The 20,457-nt window shown below is 37.9% G+C and overlaps 1 protein-coding gene across 2 annotated transcripts in view; it reads left to right on the top strand.

Annotated features, from left to right (window-relative positions):
* The first annotated feature begins 4,308 nt into the window (after nt 1-4,308).
* Nucleotides 4,309-20,457, top strand: part of LOC121405955 (mucin-5AC-like) — a 16,777-nt gene continuing 628 nt past the window's right edge. The window contains exons 1-4 of one of the 2 annotated variants that reach the window (XM_041596952.1): nt 4,309-4,422; nt 6,797-6,915; nt 7,846-7,965; nt 15,015-20,457. The exon at nt 15,015-20,457 is cut by the window's right edge and continues 628 nt beyond it. In XM_041596952.1, the coding sequence (XP_041452886.1) occupies nt 6,798-6,915; nt 7,846-7,965; nt 15,015-20,457 (5,681 nt within the window). In that variant the 5' untranslated portion in view covers nt 4,309-4,422; nt 6,797. Of the gene's footprint in view, nt 4,423-6,781; nt 6,916-7,845; nt 7,966-15,014 lie in introns of those variants that run through there. The other variant, XM_041596953.1, reaches the window with a different exon arrangement.

The raw sequence follows: 20,457 nt of genomic DNA, 5'->3' as shown, positions 1-20,457 counted from the left end.
ACATGCTCCGTATTCTTTCTCATCAATGAGAGAGAGGGAACATGAGCTTTATGCCGGCTTTATGATAAAACAGTTGTCACGTGTTTTTTCTTCTTCAATTTTCCAGCTGAATAGTTCACAATGAAATAATGATGGGGGTTTGAAAGTTATATGTGCGGGCTACATCTGGTGGAAAGTGATTTTATCAAAATGATATTGCACAATTCGAATCATTTTTGTTCGATTTGAAATTGAGATGGTATTGGCCTAGATTAAACATTATAAAAATATATTTTTTTGAGTTGCTCTCTATCAAACAAATCATAGTTTTACCTCGTGGATATCTGTCGAGCCAACATGTAACCACCGGCGTGCCCCCCCCCCTTGAGAGGCAAATGTAAAAATGACGTTAAAACATTAGTGTGCCCCTCTTTTGAAAGTGAAGACATTTTCTTCATTTCTTTTTTTTTGCTTGTAGTTTTTTCGGCGACGCAATATCCTAAATTTTTAGTTAAAACCTTTATTTAATTTATTTTATTTTTGCTTGGCATTTTTTTCCTCCGAAGTGCTCCCCCCTGGAAAATGCTGCATCTGCCCCTGCATGTAACCTTAATATCTGTGAACAAGAAGGGATTCCTCATGATCATAGGCCTATTCAAAATTTAATTAAGATCAAGACATGTTTCGCATTGTAGAGCTCAATGAAATTGCAATTTCGACGATGACTGTCAAACTTAGGACAATCTAAACGCCGCATTTAATTTTTGACAGAAGTCGTATTTTGCTTTTTGTTAGGATGTTCAGGCACTGGAGGTCTGGCGGAGGGGGGGGGGGCGTATACCACCACCCAATCCCCACTTTATTTTTTTTTCTCTCTCTCTCCATCTCTCACACGCACACTTGTTGCTGGTTTAAATTTTGTTACACAAGAAGATATGTTGTTCATCGTGTTAATGAGTGGTGATAAAAATTTTGTTGTTGTTGAATGTTGTTTTGTCTTTCGTTTTGTTAAAGTACCCGCGCCCTTGCTATATTTTTCATCCATTCCTGTACGTGGACATCCCATCGAGCAATTGAAAACATGAAAAATAGAATAAATTGACGCAGTGTTTACATCAGCGCATTACCTGCACACAGATGACGAGAAGAATATTAAACCAGCCCGTGTGTTTGGTGTAATTATTAGGCCCTTATTTGGGCCATTCGAAGCTGGATGGAATAGGGTAAGTCATGCCGTATATTTTGTTTCCGATGCTTGTATCATTATTAATGATCAACGATCATATCGATACTCAATATGCTTGTATTCATGTTTGGAAGCAAATATGATTTGGGACTGAGACTGCGCAGTGAGAGTTGGGGCCCGGGCGACATTACCATAAGGGGGAAGGGGTGGGCTGTGATTTTTCAACTAGCGGAAAGAAGGGGGAAAGTATGAGAAAATAAGATTGAATGCTAACAGGACAGTTGGCTCGTGTTAATCCTTAATATCCTTGTTTTCAACTCTAAATAAAAGGAAACAAAAGGGAAAAATATAATGGTTTTTATCTCTATTTAAATAAAGGGCATTGACATTATTGTCTTATGCCAAATATTACGCCGTATTTTTTATTTTACTTTTCGAGTGCCTTACCTTAACCGTGAACTTTTGTATAATATTAGCTTTTTAACTATCAACGAATGGCAAATAAGAGCCCTTAAAACAATTCGTTGGTGATTTTTATTTTCTCTTTTTTTTGCTTAAAGTAAACATGTCAGTGAAGAAGAAAAGAAAGATTATTTTAATCGTCGCCGTTGTTTTTGCTGTTGTGATAGCTGTCTCAGTTGCCGTTTATTACACAGCGGTACACAAAGAAGGTAAGCACAATAGCTCACAGCTTACTCCTGTGTTGGACATTAATGCTTTTATCTTTAAGGAGGAAACGCCCCCCCAAAAAAAAAAAATGACAGCGATTCTTGCATTTGAAGAGAATGCTCTGAGCCACATCGACAAGTTGCTTTAAGGATGCAGATTCAGATTTATTTCCAATAGAAATTACATAAATATTGATACAAATCATTTTCATACATTTATAACAAATATTAACGATAAAAATAATTTTCATTACAAATATATTAAAAAACATCAATGATAATTAATATAATTTATATAGGAAAGTGTTTTTCCTCTCTAAATTCATAGCTTCCCTGAAAAAAGGGAATATAACCGGACCAATAAAACGTATCCGTTTTGGGAAAATTTCTTTAAGAGATGCATGGAAACAAATTATGAACTTATGAATACAATACAATTATGATACTGTCGCATTTTAAGACGCTCTGGCATCTAACACGAATATGAAAAAGTATAATATCACGATTGGTTTAGTAAATGCCATAGAAATACAGTGCACTTCCTCGATCTTCAGCGCATTGGTTTCTTTGAAAAGTGAATTTCACAATCCGTATTCCCAAAAAGAGATATGTTTTTCACAGCTGTTTCAGAAACGGATTTTTAATTCCCCCTTTTTTGTTTTGGGTCAAATATTAAGATCTGACGAAAACTGTGGCTTTACATTTCATTTTTTACCTTCTCTAGGTTCGCCACAGATGCTGCAAGCTCCAGAAGGTATGTGCTAGGGGCTGGTGCAAGGCCGGGGGGGGGGGGCAAGAGCCGTGCTATTTAACATGAAATAAAGAGGAATTGAAAAAGAAGAAGAAATGAACAGGTCGTAGAACTATATTTCGTATTCCCTTCTTCTTTCAATGACAAAAGAACGTCACAATTTAAGGTTGCATGAAACCATATATATATTATATGTATAGTAAAGAAATGGATGAAGAGAACAATGGTAGGCGTAGCTTAAATCAAGATTCCCACCTTCACCCGACAAAGGAAATTATAATTGGTATAGTGTCGAAAATCTGTCTATCTGACGGTCAATCGGATTGGGTTCGCCCTACCCATTAACCTGTCTCTGTGGTCTAGTGGTTAAGGCACCGGCGTTCAAAGCTGGGGGCCCCGGTTCGATTCCAGGCAGAGACATTTTTTCGGCATCACCAATTTTTCCAAAGGGTAGATAGCTCTGGGGAACCTTGATTTAAGCTACGCCTACCATTGTTCTCTTCATCCATTTCTTTACAATATTTAAATAAAAAAGAGTTGCCAAAAGCTGTTGTACATGTATAACTTTACACATTTATATTATATGTATATACATGATATATATATATATTCATATATTAATAGTTTAACCTCTTTGCGTAACAAATCCAGATAAGCTTTTTAGCTAATATAATGTTTAGTGTATTGTTGAAAGAAATTAGATAAGTACAAATAACTTATGGCAACTCTTGCAAGATTGAAAAAAAAATGCGAGAACATAGTAGTTTCTCAGTACAGAGAGTAATATGATAAAAAAAGATAATGCATTGATCAGTAAATCTGCGCAAACACGAAAAATGCACCTTTTGGCTTACTTTATTGAAATGATTTAATGGTTTGAAAATTAATTCTCTTCATCATCCAAAGCACATGTGATCGCACCATTTCATTTACAGACAGACTATCGTGGTTTATTTGTGTCTATTTTATCATTTGTATTCAACAGCTTTACACTCGAGAAAGGATATAATCTCTTGTCTTGAGCTGTGTCGAAAATCCTGCCATCAAATTTTATTTCAAGAGGACAATTAAAAGACTTACATTTACGTTCCTTACTTCGCAGACACCGTCCTCATGTGAGTATTCTGTTGATTTATTTCTTTATTCATTTACTTGTTTATTCATTTATCTTAAAGTGACTTTGTGTCAAGGTTAAGAACATCGCTTATGTCAAACGAAACCTATCCACTAAGATACAGGCGTTAAGCAACACATTTGCATTGATGAAAAAAATGAAATTTCGTACGTGTACTTCCGATGAAAATGCAATCATATTATAAAAATCATTAGATATATTGAATTAATCAAATGAACAAAGATGAATTTTCTTGATCATTCATCTATAAGTTTGTCAGAAACGATGAAATGCCAATATTTGTAATTAGGAAATAGAGCAATTTTGCGTGTTTATACTATCAATAATCAAAATAAGCGGCAACCGGGGCGTCTGCACTTTTCATATTAATCTAAGGAGCTTAATTTGAAAATTGATTTTTTTTTTAAATACCGACATTCGATCAGAAGCAAACAAGATTCTTTTTACACAGCTGTTTCCCACATAATAGCGAAATAATCTACAAATGTGATTTTATTGTTGAGAAAACTTAGTAAGAAATCAAACATGAAAACAAATAAGTTTTAATTGCTTTCCCAGCTGTCTACAGTGCTATTTAATTTGCTAGATGGATTGATTCATATGACAGGTAATATATTTTGGATGAGCACTAGTCCCCCGAGACATTTCTGTGAACATTTTGCTGGAAGAGAGAAGAACAGAATTAAGAATTAAACTAAGAAAAGTAAGTATTCACCTGCGTAATAGTTTTTGTCATATCATTGATAAACTTTTATTTGCAATATTAATATTTCATTTTATTGCTGTATTCCTTCTATTAATTTAATGTAATTAGATTAAAAGTCTTATTATACACATTGTTGTGATTGGGGAAGAATCACGATTTTGACGTAAGTCGCTTAACTTTTCATTTTGGTAACTGTATCATGCATTCCCCACTTTGCAGAGCTTTTTGTTTATAATTACTTTTTATGTAATGATGTCTGTACATGAAGTATCCACGACATTTCCCCCCTAATATGACTGTAAGGATGTCAGTGATTATATTCCGTAAAGAATTTATCTTATAATTTGAATATATAATATATTTTCTAAGTTGCCTGGTTTTCCTTTACTCATCCAATAAAAAATGCTGTTGAAATGGATTTGACATTTTAGCTCAGTCACATCTGCCCTATGGTCGAAAACATCCTTTTTTATTTAATTTTATTAAAACCACCCATGATTATGGAGCTCTTAAGCCCCAGTCAAATATAGACCCCGGACCACCCCGGATCAGATCCGGGGAGAGATCCGTGTTGGCGCCTTGGGCATCTTTGGAGGTCCATGGCTGTCCATGTTGGTCCTTGAATGTCCGGGAGGCCAACACGGCATATTTTTATTGTCAAAAACATTCGGCGTTATCCGTGGACTGCCGGGTAGTATCCGGGATCGTTCGTGTAGCTGACGTGTTGGTCCATGTAGCTGCCGCGTAGGTCCGTATGGCTGCCCGGAGTATCCTTGACAGTCCGAGTTCTTTTTTCACATCAATTTTATACAACGCTGTTTACTTAATGAGCTTTCCATGCTTTATTTATTTGAGATTCATTCAAAATTAAACGTTGTTGTTTAAGATTTGAAGCACTTAACTGCTTATACATGTGTTGTATAAAAAACCAAGAAAAACAGTGTTTTCACTGTTTAAGGAAGTTTGGAATTGTTCTATATTCTTTATATTTTTTAAATAGCAGAGGGCCTATTTATTTCACATAACTCATCTAAAGCTATATTATCCGACTTCCTGTACTTTATTGCTCACAGCTAGTGCTCAATGTTTTTGAGAATAAAATATGGGTTCGAATCCTAGCCATGGCGTGTTTTCCTTCAGCAAGAAATTTATCCACAATGTGCTGCACTCGACCCAGAGAGGTGAATGGGTACCCGGCAGGATTAATTCCTTGAATGCACCAAGCGCCTTTAGCAGCTGGAGCTACAACCGGGGTAATATATAGTGCGCCACTGAATAGGCAACTAGACTGATCGGCGCCTCATCCATGTCATCAATGCTATATATTATTTTTATTATTATTATGAGAATATCTGAATTAAAAGTTACTGTATCGATGTTTCAGTTTATCATGAAATTATTCTACCTTGGACTGAATCATCACAATTACCTCATTCTAGACCATCATCTCCACCGCTTTCTTCTTCACCGTTGTCATCATCATCCTCATCATCTCCCTCTTCTTAACTGATCTTTTTTTATACCATTTCTGCCGAACATTAATGTATTAATCAATTTAATGAGCTCGAATCTGGGGTTGTCATTTGCTTCCACGCAATCTGCATATGATGGCAATCTTTCTCCTGCTAATTTAAAATCTTGTAAGATATTTTTTTACTAGATAATAATGTGTGTATGTGTTTGAGAGGGTGTGTGTGTGTATGCGTGTGGGTGTTGAATGATGTTATTGTTAAACTTCGTAATTCCGAAGGTTCTTTATTCCGAAACACGTAAATTGCCTTTACCTCGATTTTCGTTAATCCGAAAACGTAAAAAGGTTCGTTAATCTGAAGATTTGTGGCGTTATTCCGAAGGTTCGTTATTCCGAAGGCTCGATAATCCGAAAACGAAATAAGGTTCGATGTTCCGAAGGTTCGTTAATCCGAGAACGAAATAAGATTCGTTGTTCCGAAGATTCGTTAATCCGAAAACGAAATAAGGTTCGTTAGTCCGAAAACGAAATGAGGTTCATTAATCATTTCGTTTTCGGATTAACGAACTTTCGGAATTACGAACCTCATTTCGTTGCGGCAAGAACACTTTATTTATGATTCACGCCAAAAACGGTGAACAATATTATGGCATGTTATGAACAATGTTTTTATACGAATAATATGAATGAAGGCAGTCTAGGCAGAAGAGAACAATAAATCACATCAAATCAAATCACTGAATCAATCCAGAATGTGAGTCAAATTAACTTTGAATACATTTATCTCCCAGCTGCAGCCATTCCGAATCAAATGTGACTTCGCAAAACTTGCTGACGTTGAAATATACATTTTTTTTTGCATTTTATTTTCTAAATCAGTCTCCGAATTTCTCTTTACAGCATGGTTTATATCACGATGAGGGCTTTGGTAGTCATTCTGATATCTGCACTGGCAGTAACTGTGATTGCAGATTCAAGTTCCGAATCAAACTCTAGGAGTGGAAGTTGGAGTGGTAAAAGTAAATTGAACTTTATCATAAATTAGATTTATTATGCATTGATTATACTCAGTATTAGTGTTATAATGACTATCATCATCATTTGCAAACAGTCTTGATTTAATAATAATGATAACGATTCTAATAACCAAAGTTATAATAATTATGATGATGATGCTGATAATAATAACAATAACAATGCGCCTTGGAATAGATTATTTCTAGATAGATGACGCAATATAAAATGCCTATCATAGTTATTATTATCATTATTATTATTATCATATTGACGATAATGACAATAAATAATAACACTATTGATAGAGCATACAGATCATTATTTTTCAGTAATCACTGGGTTGCATTAGATCATCATGCCGTCCATTTTTTAAAATAAAAACACCATGGCACTGCAATTATATGTTAAGTGTTACGTGATTGAATTACCCGTCTTTTGCCCCCCCCCCTCAAAGAAAAATAAATAGAAAAGACTAAATGAATAAGAAATAAAAAGAAATAAACTAAAATAAAAATAGAAATAATAAAAAAAATTAAGACATAATGTTGCATGAGCAGAAGCGTGAATAATAACATGCTCCTTTCAAGAAAATTCTTCGTTGTATGGGTAATATATAGGCCTATGTGATATTTTAGATCAAAATGAAATGAATAACATATTGCTGTCAATGTCCAGGGGCAGGGTTTTTGTCTCTCTTGTGATTTTTCAAGCAATTTTTTCAAGCAACGGGGAGTAATATGGAGGAAATGCGACGCAAAAAAAGAGGAGTATAAAAGGAAATCGTGTAATCTATTATACCCCCATAGTTAAACTGATGAAATTATGACTCCTTATTAACATCACATGACGCCCCCGCCAAAATATCCCGACGCTGTCCCTGATGTCATTACATTTATTTTTCTTAAATTTTTTACCATTTTTTTTTAAATCAGGTAAGCGACGGAGGCTGCGTACCAGAGCGCCAACGACGACTCAGCCTGCCACTGTCATGACAACTGGATTAAAGCCTACAACTCTCCAGGCAATGGCGACAGCTAGCTCGACGCAAACATGTACGAAACCTTCGTAGTTTTGATATCTAGTTGGTTTTATGCTTTGTAGTTATACTGTCACTTCAATTGGATGGACTTGATCTACATAGCAAAATGCAAGCCTAGGACCTATTGCCTTCCCTTTAATCTTTAAAAGAGACACGGACGGAAAATAATTAAATTTACGTAAAGGGAATTAAATTCATTGATTAAAACGCTGACGATTTCATCAAAATATGATAACAAACAGCGAATTTATTGAACTTCAAAGTTTTACAATATTTTTTAACAGTTATATGCACGCAGTACAATGAATATTCATTAGGTTGGAAGATTATGTCCTTTTCCCACATCCCTTTTGTTATTTAAACATAAAATAAATCGTAATCATTTGATATTTTCATTTATAAAACGGGTTCAAGGATGTAGCCAATGGTGAGTGCGTATTCAAGTCACGTGTTCATGCTTTAATTATGCGCAACCTTCCAGTCGTGCATTTTTCGTGCAGCACTGTGCATTTTTTGTGCAGCACTGTGCAATTTTTGTGCAGCATTAGCACGTAAAAACTGATACGCGTTCAGCAGTAAAAGAGACAATGACAATGACAATGATTGACAATGACAATGATTTATTTACCCATGTCACCCTAATTCGGGTATTGGGGATATTATCATACAGAACATAACATATTCAAAATCATTTCAATTATATTTACAAAGTATTTACAAATATATACAATCACATGTTACAGAGTAATTGAATAAATACTACATGAAATTACTTTAGAGACGTAAAAGTAAAAGGAATGATGTGTCTCTAAATCAATTGGTGAGAGAAGGAGGAGAGACAAAATAGGAAAAGAAGGAAAAACAAAAGGGGAAGAGAGAGAGAAAAAAGAAAAGAACAAAAAGACAAATGATTGTAATAACAATAATTTTTAAAAGAAACAGTACTAACAATGATAATAAATAAATACGAATGAATGCGTATTATAGAATTGAAAAAGTTGGAACTGCAATGCAAAGGTACCGATATGTGTATTTAACGTGGTTATATATATAATTATATTGGACTTTGGCATAAAAATTGATAAAAATTTATTTAAGAAATTAGAGAGAATTAAAATCTAATTTATCCTTTACCTAATTATTGTTTATTTACATATATACATGAACGTGTTTTCAAATAGAAAATGTTAACATAAATATTTTATTTGTTTATTTATTAAACTTATCCATTATAATGCTACAAAATTTTGATAAATTTATTAATGTTGACATTTTGGAAGAATTGAAAAGCTTAAACATTTTCAATGCATTTGGACGGCTTGTATAGGAACCATCAATATATTTCTTTCTTGCTGTAAGAAATGCAGGGCACTCGAACAAATAATGAAATTCATCACCCAGCTTTGATGTATTACATATAGTGCATATTCTCTGTGATCGCTCGATATTTGCAAATCTACCAGATGTTATTGGCAGACGGTGGTTTCCACACCGGAATCTTGTTTAAAGTAATTCTGTATTTGAAAGGCAATTTTAGAAGAGATAATTCACAACTGCAATTTTCTTTGAAAATGCGATAGTTTAAGCACAGTGAATTAGAAAACATTTCAGCATGCCAATTTTGAGAGTATATATCGTCCAATCGTGTTTTAATTGTTGCTTTGAACCACCGTGGATTTATTGGCTGATTATCAAACCAAAGGCAAGATAAGCCTAATTTATCCAATGTATTTTTTATTTTTACTAGCCACGGGTTTCGATATACATTCAGATCAAACATTATTTTCAGAATATCGTAAACAGTATGGGACAATTTTGATGTTTTGCTCTCGATTATTTTAATCCAAAAGTTTAACATTCTGCACTCAATTAGTTTCTTGATATTGTGTTTACCGACCTCTCCATATGTCATGCAATTTGCAGTAAATTTACTCACATGAAGAAGACGTTTATAATAACGACTTTGAAACATTTCAACATCTTGAAGATTACTTTCAAGACCCCACAACTCACTTCCATATAACAAAATCGGAAGTACCAATTTTTCAAACAATTCTAATTCAATATCAACTGGTAAACTCAACTTTATTGATTTGGAACGTAAACTGAACAATGCTTTTTGTGCTTGACTTATTTTTTTTTCCGAGCTTTCGAAAAGCGGTTATTATAATTCAAAACTGTTCCAAGATATGTATACTCATCAACAACCTCTAGCTGTTGATTATTGAAAGTAATGATGGGTAAATTGCGGATCTTACCACGAGAGAATACGACCAATTTTAGTTTTTTGTATATTTACATTCAACGACCAATCTTCACAGTATTTGTAGACAGCATTTAATGCTTCTTGGAGATCATTTTCAGATTCTGCTAATACAATGGTGTCATCAGCGTATAATAGGGTAAATAACTTAAGATATACACATATATTTCTCTCGAGGAGTTTTTCTTTCAGGCCATTCGTAAGTAAATTAACACCATTGCAATTTTTTCTCAATGTATTGTCAAAATCATTGATAAAGATTGCAAATAATAATGGAGATAGATTATCTCCCTGTCTTACTCCTATATTACATTCAAAGAACTCAGACCGTTGTCCATTGCTCATAACATAAGATTTTGCGTTTTCATACATATTTTGGATCACCTTGAGAATTTTGCCATTGATGTTATACTTAAGTATTTTAGACCACAATAAATGTCTTTTTACAGAATCGAATGCTTTCTTATAATCAATGAATGCGCAATAAATTCTTTTCTTTTGAGATAGATAAATATCTATCAGACTGTAAAGAGTAAATATATGATCTAGAGTACAATAATCCTCACGAAATCCTGCCTGTTCTTCACCCATCAGGTTGCAAATATCAAAATATAAAGAAATTCGGTTATTCAAAATAGATGTGAACAGTTTACCTAAGCAACTTAACAATGTAATTGGACGATAGTTATCTGGTTCATTCACTGAACCCTTCTTTTTGTATATTGGGCAAAGGATACCTATTGTCCAGTCTGTGGGAACTTTGCCACAATCCAGTATTAAGTTAAACAGCTTTGTGAGCAGTTTCATCATAGGTTTGCTGCTATACTTTATCATTTCATTTAATACTAAATCATCACCGGATGATTTGTTATTTTTAAGCTTCTTTAATTGATTTTCTATCTCCTCTTCCAAAATTGGATAATTTAGTTCAAGGCTGAAACAATTTGCTTCATTAGGTATTGATTCCTCATCTATAGTGCGTCTGTTTTTAACATCGTCTCCTTTATTCAGTAATTCAAAAAAATCTTTGAAAGAATCAATTGATACATTTGCACGATTCTTGGGCTTGGAATTCGCCTTGCTAAGATATTTCCAAAGGTCGCCAATGTTATTATTTTTTACTTTCCTCAAATTGTCCTGAAGGTCAGAAACATATTTTGACTTTTTCTTCTTCAAAACTCTTTTGTATTGTTTGCGTAAGGTATTCAAAACTAATTCCATTTCCATTTTCATATTTTCATTTCTACATTTTTTAATTCTATTTCTTAATGTTAAGAAATTCTTTCTCAAGTTCTTACATTCTTTATCAAACCAAGGCTTCATTTTCGGAGATGCAGTGGTAACAGTCGTGCCAGTTTTTTTCTGCCGTGACATACCACATAGAGTTGCAGCCTTAAAATATACTTGTTTTATTTGATTTACTATATCATTGACAGATTGAATACTAGTTTGGGGCATATTTCTAGTAACCTCTATCATTTCTAATATTTTGTTTATTTCATCTTCATCTAAGGAGTTTGCAAATGTGAGTTAATTCTGAATTCCATTTATAATATTTCTTTTTCAAGTGAGAATCATTATCGTTATTGGTGTAATGACTCTTCTCTTCTGGAAATATTTTTTTCTTAACATATTTCATGGAAACAAATATTGGACTGTGTTTATCTGACAGACATTTTTCAAAGTTATCAACAGTAAAGTCTTCAATATGATCAATGAAATTTGCAGAGACAATACAATAGTCAACTGTGCTTGCGTCGGCACAGGTTAATGCACCCTTACCAAAATCTTGCCCAAAGCGGCCATTTACAATGTGCATGTCAGTAGCTTGACATAGATTAATCAGTTTGCGACCGTTAGCATTTACAAACTTGTCTTCGTTAGATCTTGGTGGATAAGAACAAGTTGAGGGCATGTCTGCATTATCTGCCGACAAAATTACATTAACAGAAAAGGTAGAGTCATCATCTTCAATATAATCTATTAGTGATCCTGATCTTGCATTGAAATCTCCTATCAAACAAACTGGCAACCCCCAGGGTACCATTAATTTTCATTAAATCATATATAATATCTTCAAATAAATCATCATCGTAGTATTTAGAATTTTCATGTGGCATATATACCGCACCAATTATAAAAGCAAAGCCATAAGCACCTTTATTCACTTTGAGCCAAAGGACAGAATCACTTTTGAAAACATTTACATCTAGTTGTTCAACATAATTTCTCAAACATTGTTTGAAAATGATACATAAGCCATGGTGTCCACCAAGACGTGGGGAAGATTTGTCATTATTCTCTTTACAAATCATCGTATAGTCAATCAGTGGCAGGTCAATGTATTGAGATCTAGTTTCAGATAAACATATAAAATCAAAATCTTTTACATAGCACTCTAGTATACCAAGATCAAGTTTTTTCTTTAGACCACATACATTTAGCCCTAATATCTTGAAGTTATTATTCAAACCCAAATCCAAATCATCAGATAGAATGGTACCTACTAAATTCCTATTTTGACAGTGAGAATTTCTTTAACTGATCTTCAGTCCATCCAAGGCGGAAGAGATCATCACCTGTCTCCACTATGTATTTATCCTCCTTCCCATTCTTTGCAACAACGCAATGAATGCGGCCATCGATCGTCCAGATTTTCTTGGTGCTTTCTGCTCTTCGAATTGCGTGGAAAAGCTTGGCTCTTTGGGCAGTCAGGTCTTCCTCGATGTAGATCCCTCTGAGTTGGTCGTTCTCTCTTAAGCGTCGCTTACTCCTCATTAGCTCAACTTTCCGCTCCCGTCTGACAAACTTCACGATGATGGGCCTATGTCGTTCTTGCTTGTTGGGAGTAGAGGGTCCTCGCCGCTTTGATGTGGGCAGACGATGACTCACACTGATGTCGTCTGCGGTGATGTTGACATTGATCCTCCTCGCCAAAGCTACTACCTTCTCGGTGGTGTTCTCTCCATCTGTTTCCGGCACGCCGTAAACTCGTACATTTTCCCGCCGACCATATTGCTCTAGACGATCGATATCATTTTCCAGCTTCACTTGTTGAGATGGGTGAGATGGCAACGGCGTTGGTCTCATCTGCTCTATCGCAGTTGTCACAGCCACCTTGACAGCCTGAGTCACTGCCTGGATGATAACCGGTTGTATGGCCATCAGAACCTTCGTGATTATATTTTGCATATCACCATCAGAAAGATCAGATTTCCCCTTTGGCCTCTCCTTTCCACTAGTTGCGGCAGCTACAGCATAGGTGACGGCCTCCTCTATATTTGGGGGCGGTGCTTTCATAGCCACTTCGTCATCAAGCACGTCAAATCTATTTCCTGATGCCATTATGACGTCACAATAAGGTCAGTGTTAAGATGGGTGGTTGTGCGCGACAGGTTGTGTGCGCTACAGGTGCAACAGGTGTAAGACGTCTAGACGTTACAAGCAGGTGCATCAACGGTTGCCAACCAGTCTGCGTTGTATCCACAATTTGATGCGCTGATGAAGATGGAGCTGGTATGATACGCACCCTGGCTTTACGTTGCTAGGATATGTGGATGCAACTGTCTCTTCTCTTGGTCACAGTCCGTTTACAGAATCCTCAAAAATGGGTATTAACTGTGTTTTCAAGATTAAATCCTTTAAAAACTCCAAAAAACCAGTGTCACCAACGGAAGCCTCAGAACGAGATCTCAACATTGATACACAAGTTTTTTTAACGATTTCGAAGATTAATGATTAAATGACGTCAATCTTGGAGCAAAAAGAAAACACGTCCTTACCCTTCAATAATTCTCCTGCTAGGATTTTGATGCGCTTACTTAGGCGCGCATAGTAGATACGCCGGTGATGTCATAATTGACAGTCTCGTGATCTCTTCGTCTGTGCGATCGTACACAAGTTGGAGGGATTTGAACAAGATTTCCATGAAAAATTCATTTTGCCAACCCGTTTTATAAAACAATTAATGCACATTTTAAGATTCGTGATGTTAGTGACGATGCAGGCAACTCTCGGGCATTCACAATATTATGCAAAAGCACTCGGCGCAAGCGCCTCTTGCTTTCGCATAATTGTAAATACCCTCGAGTGTGCTGCACCGTCATAACACACTCATAAATGTGCATTAAGTGTATGTGTATACGAAATTACTCTCTTGTAACAAAATAAGTTACATAAACGAACATCTTATTCATGAAACCAGTTTTCAATTATTATTATTTAAAATTCTTGATTGACAAAATTTAAAATGAAAATGATTTCATACAGAAGCATATGTGGGAGGTATGGCACCTTAAAATTGGTTATTATGGTTTCACAGAAATAATGTAAATCTTTACAATTTTTATGTCATTACTGTTGTTTATTGTCTGATTTTGATAACATTTTAGTGTTACTTTGCCTGATTTTCACCCTATCTAATTGAAATCAAATTATTGTCAACCTGAAGTCTATGTGGATAACGATATTATAAAATTGAAAATTAATGCAAACGAAAATATAGGGATATACATAAATGTGAAAGCCATTTTTGGTTGCAGTAGATTCTTGAATTAGAAAATGTTAAGAAGTCTAGTTAACAACAAGGAATGATGTCGAAACTCAACGTTCTCTTATAACTGAATTATTTGAATATGATATTAATTCTTTGGTTTGAAATAATCAAAGCATTACGCCTACTTACGCGAACCTTCCTTTGTGTAGCCGTATGATGCAACAATCTACACATTGAAATATGATTATTGGTAATAAATCATAAAGAAGTATATTGTCTATTTTATTGTTGGTTTCGCTTTCAGTAACAACTCCCTCAGCATGTGTTCAGACCTGCATTGACATGTGTTCAACGACCACGTTCGCAGCAACCACCACGATTCCAAATGAGGCAACAACCAATCTGTCGACGGATTTACAGTCTCAAACTACTCAAGGGGCTACAACTAACACACCGACAGCTGGTGCTTTGGTTACACAACCACCGACTGAAAGTCCAACAGAACTGTCAACGCAGGCTGGATCAACAACAATTCTACCAACTGAGGGAACATCAAACCCGTCACCAGAAGCAACAAGTGAAACCCTAACCGAATCCACACCCGAATCTACGACAAAATCATCAACCAGTGATGCAACGCCAGCAACAACCCAGGTAGCAACTGATACTCCTACTCAAGTATCAACCAATGCTGCCACTCAAGCCTCAACAAACGCTCCCACTCAAGCAACAACCAATGCTCCCACTCAAGCAGCAACCAATGCTCCTACTCAAGCAACAACAAATGCTCCTACTCAAGCAACAACAAATGCTCCTACTCAAGCAACAACAAATGCTCCCACTCTAGCAACAACCAATGCTCCCACTCAAGCAACAACCAATGCTCCCACTCAAGCAACAACCAATGCTCCCACTCAGGCAACAACCAATGCTCCTACTCAAGCAACAACGAATGTTCCTACTAAAGCAACAACCAATGCTCCTACTCAAGCAACAACCAATGCTCCCACTCAAGCATCAACAAATGCTCCCACTCAAGCAACAACCATTGCTCCTACTGAAACATCAACCAATGCTCCCACTCAAGCAACAACCAATGCTCCTACTCAAGCAACAACCGTTGCTCCTACTCAAGTAACAACTTCAAATGTTATTTCCATTACACCTCTGACTGAAATTGTAACAAATGCAGCTGTCCTAACGACGACTGTTCCAGTGGAATTAACGACCATTACCGAGACTACTGAGACGAAATTATCGACAAAGGCCCCTCAAGAAACAACAACATCTGCTCTCACTCAAGCAACAACCAATGCTCCTACTGAAGCATCAACCAATGCTCCCACTCAAGCCTCAACAAACGCCCCCACTCAAGCAACAACCAATACTCCTACTCAAGCAACAACCAATGCTCCCACTCAGGCCTCAACAAATGCTCCTACTCAAGCCTCAACAAACGCCCCCACTCAAGCCTCAACAAATGCTCCTACTCAAGCAACAACCAATGCTCCTACTCAAGCAATAACCAATGCTCCTACTCAAGCAACAACCAATGCTCCCACTCAAGCAACAACCAATGCTCCTACTCAAGCAACAACCAATGCTCCCACCCAAGCAACAACCAATGCTCCTACTCAAGCAACAACCAATGCTCCTACTCAAGCAACAACCAATGCTCCTACTCAAGCAACAACCAGTGCTCCTACTCAAGCAACATCTAATGCTCCCACCCAAGCAGCAACCAATGCTCCTACTCAAGCAACAACCAATGCTCCTACTCAAGCAACAACCAATGCTCCTACTCAAGCAACAACCAATACTCCCACTCAAGCAACAACAAATGCTCCTACTCAAGCAACAACAAATGCTCCTACTCAACCAACAACCAATGCTCCTACTCAAGGAACAACAAATGCTCCTACTCAAGCAACAACCAATGCTCCCACTCAAGCAACAACCAATGCTCCTACTCAAGCAACAACCAATGCTCCTACTCAAGTAACAACTTCAAATGTTATTTCCATTACACCTCTGACTGACATTGTAACAAATGCAGCTGTCCTAACGACGACTGTTCCGGTGGAATTAACGACCATTACCGAGACTACGGAGACGAAATTATCAACAAAGGCCCCTCAAGAAACAACAACATCTGCTCTTACTCAAGCATCAACCAATGCTCCCACTCAAGCCTCAACAAACGCCCCCACTCAAGCAACAACGAATGCTCCTACTCAAGGAACAACAAATGCTCCTACTCAAGCAACAACCAATGCTCCCACTCAAGCAACAACCAATGCTCCTACTCAAGCAACAACCAATGCTCCTACTCAAGTAACAACTTCAAATGTTATTTCCATTACACCTCTGACTGACATTGTAACAAATGCAGCTGTCCTAACGACGACTGTTCCGGTGGAATTAACGACCATTACCGAGACTACGGAGACGAAATTATCAACAAAGGCCCCTCAAGAAACAACAACATCTGCTCTCACTCAAGCAACAACCAATGCTCCTACTGAAGCATCAACCAATGCTCCCACTCAAGCCTCAACAAACGCCCCCACTCAAGCAACAACGAATGCTCCTACTCAAGCAACAACCAATGCTCCTACTCAAGGAACAACCAATGCTCCTACTCAAGCAACAACCAATGCTCCTACTCAAGCAACAACCAATGCTCCCACTCAAGCAACAACCAATGCTCCTACTCAAGCAACAACCAATGCTCCCACTCAAGCAACAACAAATGCTCCTACTCAAGCAACAACAAATGCTCCTACTCAACCAACAACCAATGCTCCTACTCAAGGAACAACAAATGCTTCTACTCAAGCAACAACCAATGCTCCCACTCAAGCAACAACCAATGCTCCTACTCAAGCAACAACCAATGCTCCTACTCAAGTAACAACTTCAAATGTTATTTCCATTACACCTCTGACTGACATTGTAACAAATGCAGCTGTCCTAACGACGACTGTTCCGGTGGAATTAACGACCATTACCGAGACTACGGAGACGAAATTATCAACAAAGGCCCCTCAAGAAACAACAACATCTGCTCTCACTCAAGCAACAACCAATGCTCCTACTGAAGCATCAACCAATGCTCCTACTGAAGCATCAACCAATGCTCCCACTCAAGCCTCAACAAACGCCCCCACTCAAGCAACAACGAATGCTCCTACTCAAGCAACAACCAATGCTCCCACTCAGGCCTCAACAAATGCTCCTACTCAAGCAACAACCAATGCTCCTACTCAAGCAACAACCGATGCTCCTACTCAAGCAACAACCAATGCTCCTACTCAAGCAACAACCAATGCTCCTACTCAAGCAACAACCAATGCTCCTACTCAAGCAACAACCAATGCTCCGACTCAAGCAACAACCAATGCTCCTACTCAAGCAATAACCAATGCTCCCACCCAAGCAACAACCAATGCTCCTACTCAAGCAACAACCAATGCTCCTACTCAAGCAACAACCAATGCTCCTACTCAAGCAACATCTATTGCTCCCACCCAAGCAACAACCAATGCTCCTAATCAAGCAACAACCAATGCTCCCACACAAGCAACAACAAATGCTCCTACTCAAGCATCAACTATTGCTCCTACTCAAACATCAACCAATGCTCCTACTCAAGCAACAACCAATGCTCCCACTCAAGCATCAACCAATGCTCCCACTCAAGCAACAACCAATGCTCCTACTCAAACATCGACCAATGCTCCCACTCAAGCAACAACCAATGCTCCTACTCAAGCAACAACCAATGCTCCTACTCAAGTAACAACTTCAAATGTTATTTCCATTACACCTCTGACTGACATTGTAACAAATGCAGCTGTCCTAACGACGACTGTTCCAGTGGAATTAACGACCATTACCGAGACTACTGAGACGAAATTATCAACAAAGGCCCCACAAGAAACAACAACATCTGCTCTCACTCAAGCAACACCCAATGCTCCTACTGAGGCAACAACCAATGCTCCTACTCAAGCAACAACCAATGCTCCTACTCAAGCAACAACCAATGCTCCCACTCAAGCAACAACCAATGCTCCTACTCAAGCAACAACCAATGCTCCCACCCAAGCAACAACCAATGCTCCTACTCAAGCAACAACCAATGCTCCTACTCAAGCAACAACCAATGCTCCTACTCAAGCAACAACCAATGCTCCTACTCAAGCAACAACCAATGCTCCCACCCAAGCAACAACCAATGCTCCTACTCAAGCAACAACCAATGCTCCTACTCAAGCAACAACCAATGCTCCTACTCAAGCAACAACCAATGCTCCTACTCAAGCAACAACCAATGCTCCTACTCAAGCAACAACCAATGCTCCTAATCAAGCAACAACCAATGCTCCCACCCAAGCAACAACCAATGCTCCTACTCAAGCATCAACTAATGCTCCTACTCAAACATCAACCAATGCTCCTACTCAAGCAACAACCAATGCTCCCACTCAAACATCAACCAATGCTCCTCCTCAAGCAACAACCAATGCTCCCACTCAAGCATCAACCAATGCTCCCACTCAAGCAACAACCAATGCTCCTACTCAAGTAACAACTTCAAATGTTATTTCCATTACACCTCTGACTGACATTGTAACAAATGCAGCTGTCCTAACGACGACTGTTCCAGTGGAATTAACGACCATTACCGAGACTACTGAGACGAAATTATCAACAAAGGCCCCTCAAGAAACAACAACATCTGCTCTCACTCAAGCAACAACCAATGCTCCTACTGAAGCATCAACCAATGCTCCCACTCAAGCCTCAACAAACGCGCCCACTCAAGCAACAACCAATACTCCTACTCAAGCAACAACCAATGCTCCCACTCAGGCCTCAACAAATGCTCCTACTCAAGCCTCAACAAACGCCCCCACTCAAGCCTCAACAAATGCTCCTTCTCATGCAACAACCAATGCTCCTACTCAAGGAACAACCAATGCTCCTACTCAAGCAACAACCAATGCTCCCACTCTAGCAACAACCAATGCTCCTACTCAAGCAACAACAAACGCTCCCACTCAAGCAACAACCAATGCTCCTACTCAAGCAACAACCAATGCGCTTACTCAAGCAACAACCAATGCTCCTACTCAAGCAACAACAAACGCTCCCACTCAAGCAACGACCAATGCTCCTACTCAAGCAACAACCAATGCTCCTACTCAAGCAACAACAAACGCTCCCACGCAAGCAACGACCAATGCTCCTACTCAAGCAACAACCAATGCTCCTACTCAAGCAACAACTATTGCTGCCAATCAAGCATCAACGAATGCTCTTACTCAAGCAACAACAATTGCTCCTACTCAAGCAACAACCAATGCTCCTACTCAAGCAACAACCAATGCTCCTACTCAAGCAACAACCAATGCTCCTACTCAAGCATCAACAAACGCTCCCACTCAAGCAACAACCAACGCTCCTACTCAAGCAACGACCAATGCTGCTACTCAGGTGTCAACAAATGCTCCCACTCAAGCAACAACAAGTGCTCCCACTCAAGCAACAACCAATGCTCCCACTCAAGCAACAACCAATGCTCCCACTCAAGCAACAACCAATGCTCCTACTCAAGCTACAACCAATGCTCCTACTCAAGCAACAACCAATGCTCCCACTCAAACAATAACCAATGCTCCCACTCAAGCAACCACCGATGCTCCTACCCAAGCGACAACCAATGCTTTTACTGAGGTAAC

This window comes from Lytechinus variegatus, chromosome 19 (genome assembly GCF_018143015.1).
Source record: "Lytechinus variegatus isolate NC3 chromosome 19, Lvar_3.0, whole genome shotgun sequence".
Taxonomy (NCBI): domain Eukaryota; kingdom Metazoa; phylum Echinodermata; class Echinoidea; order Temnopleuroida; family Toxopneustidae; genus Lytechinus; species Lytechinus variegatus.
The sequence above is the reverse complement of the archived record's forward strand: the minus strand, read 5'-3'. Positions and strand labels throughout refer to the sequence as shown.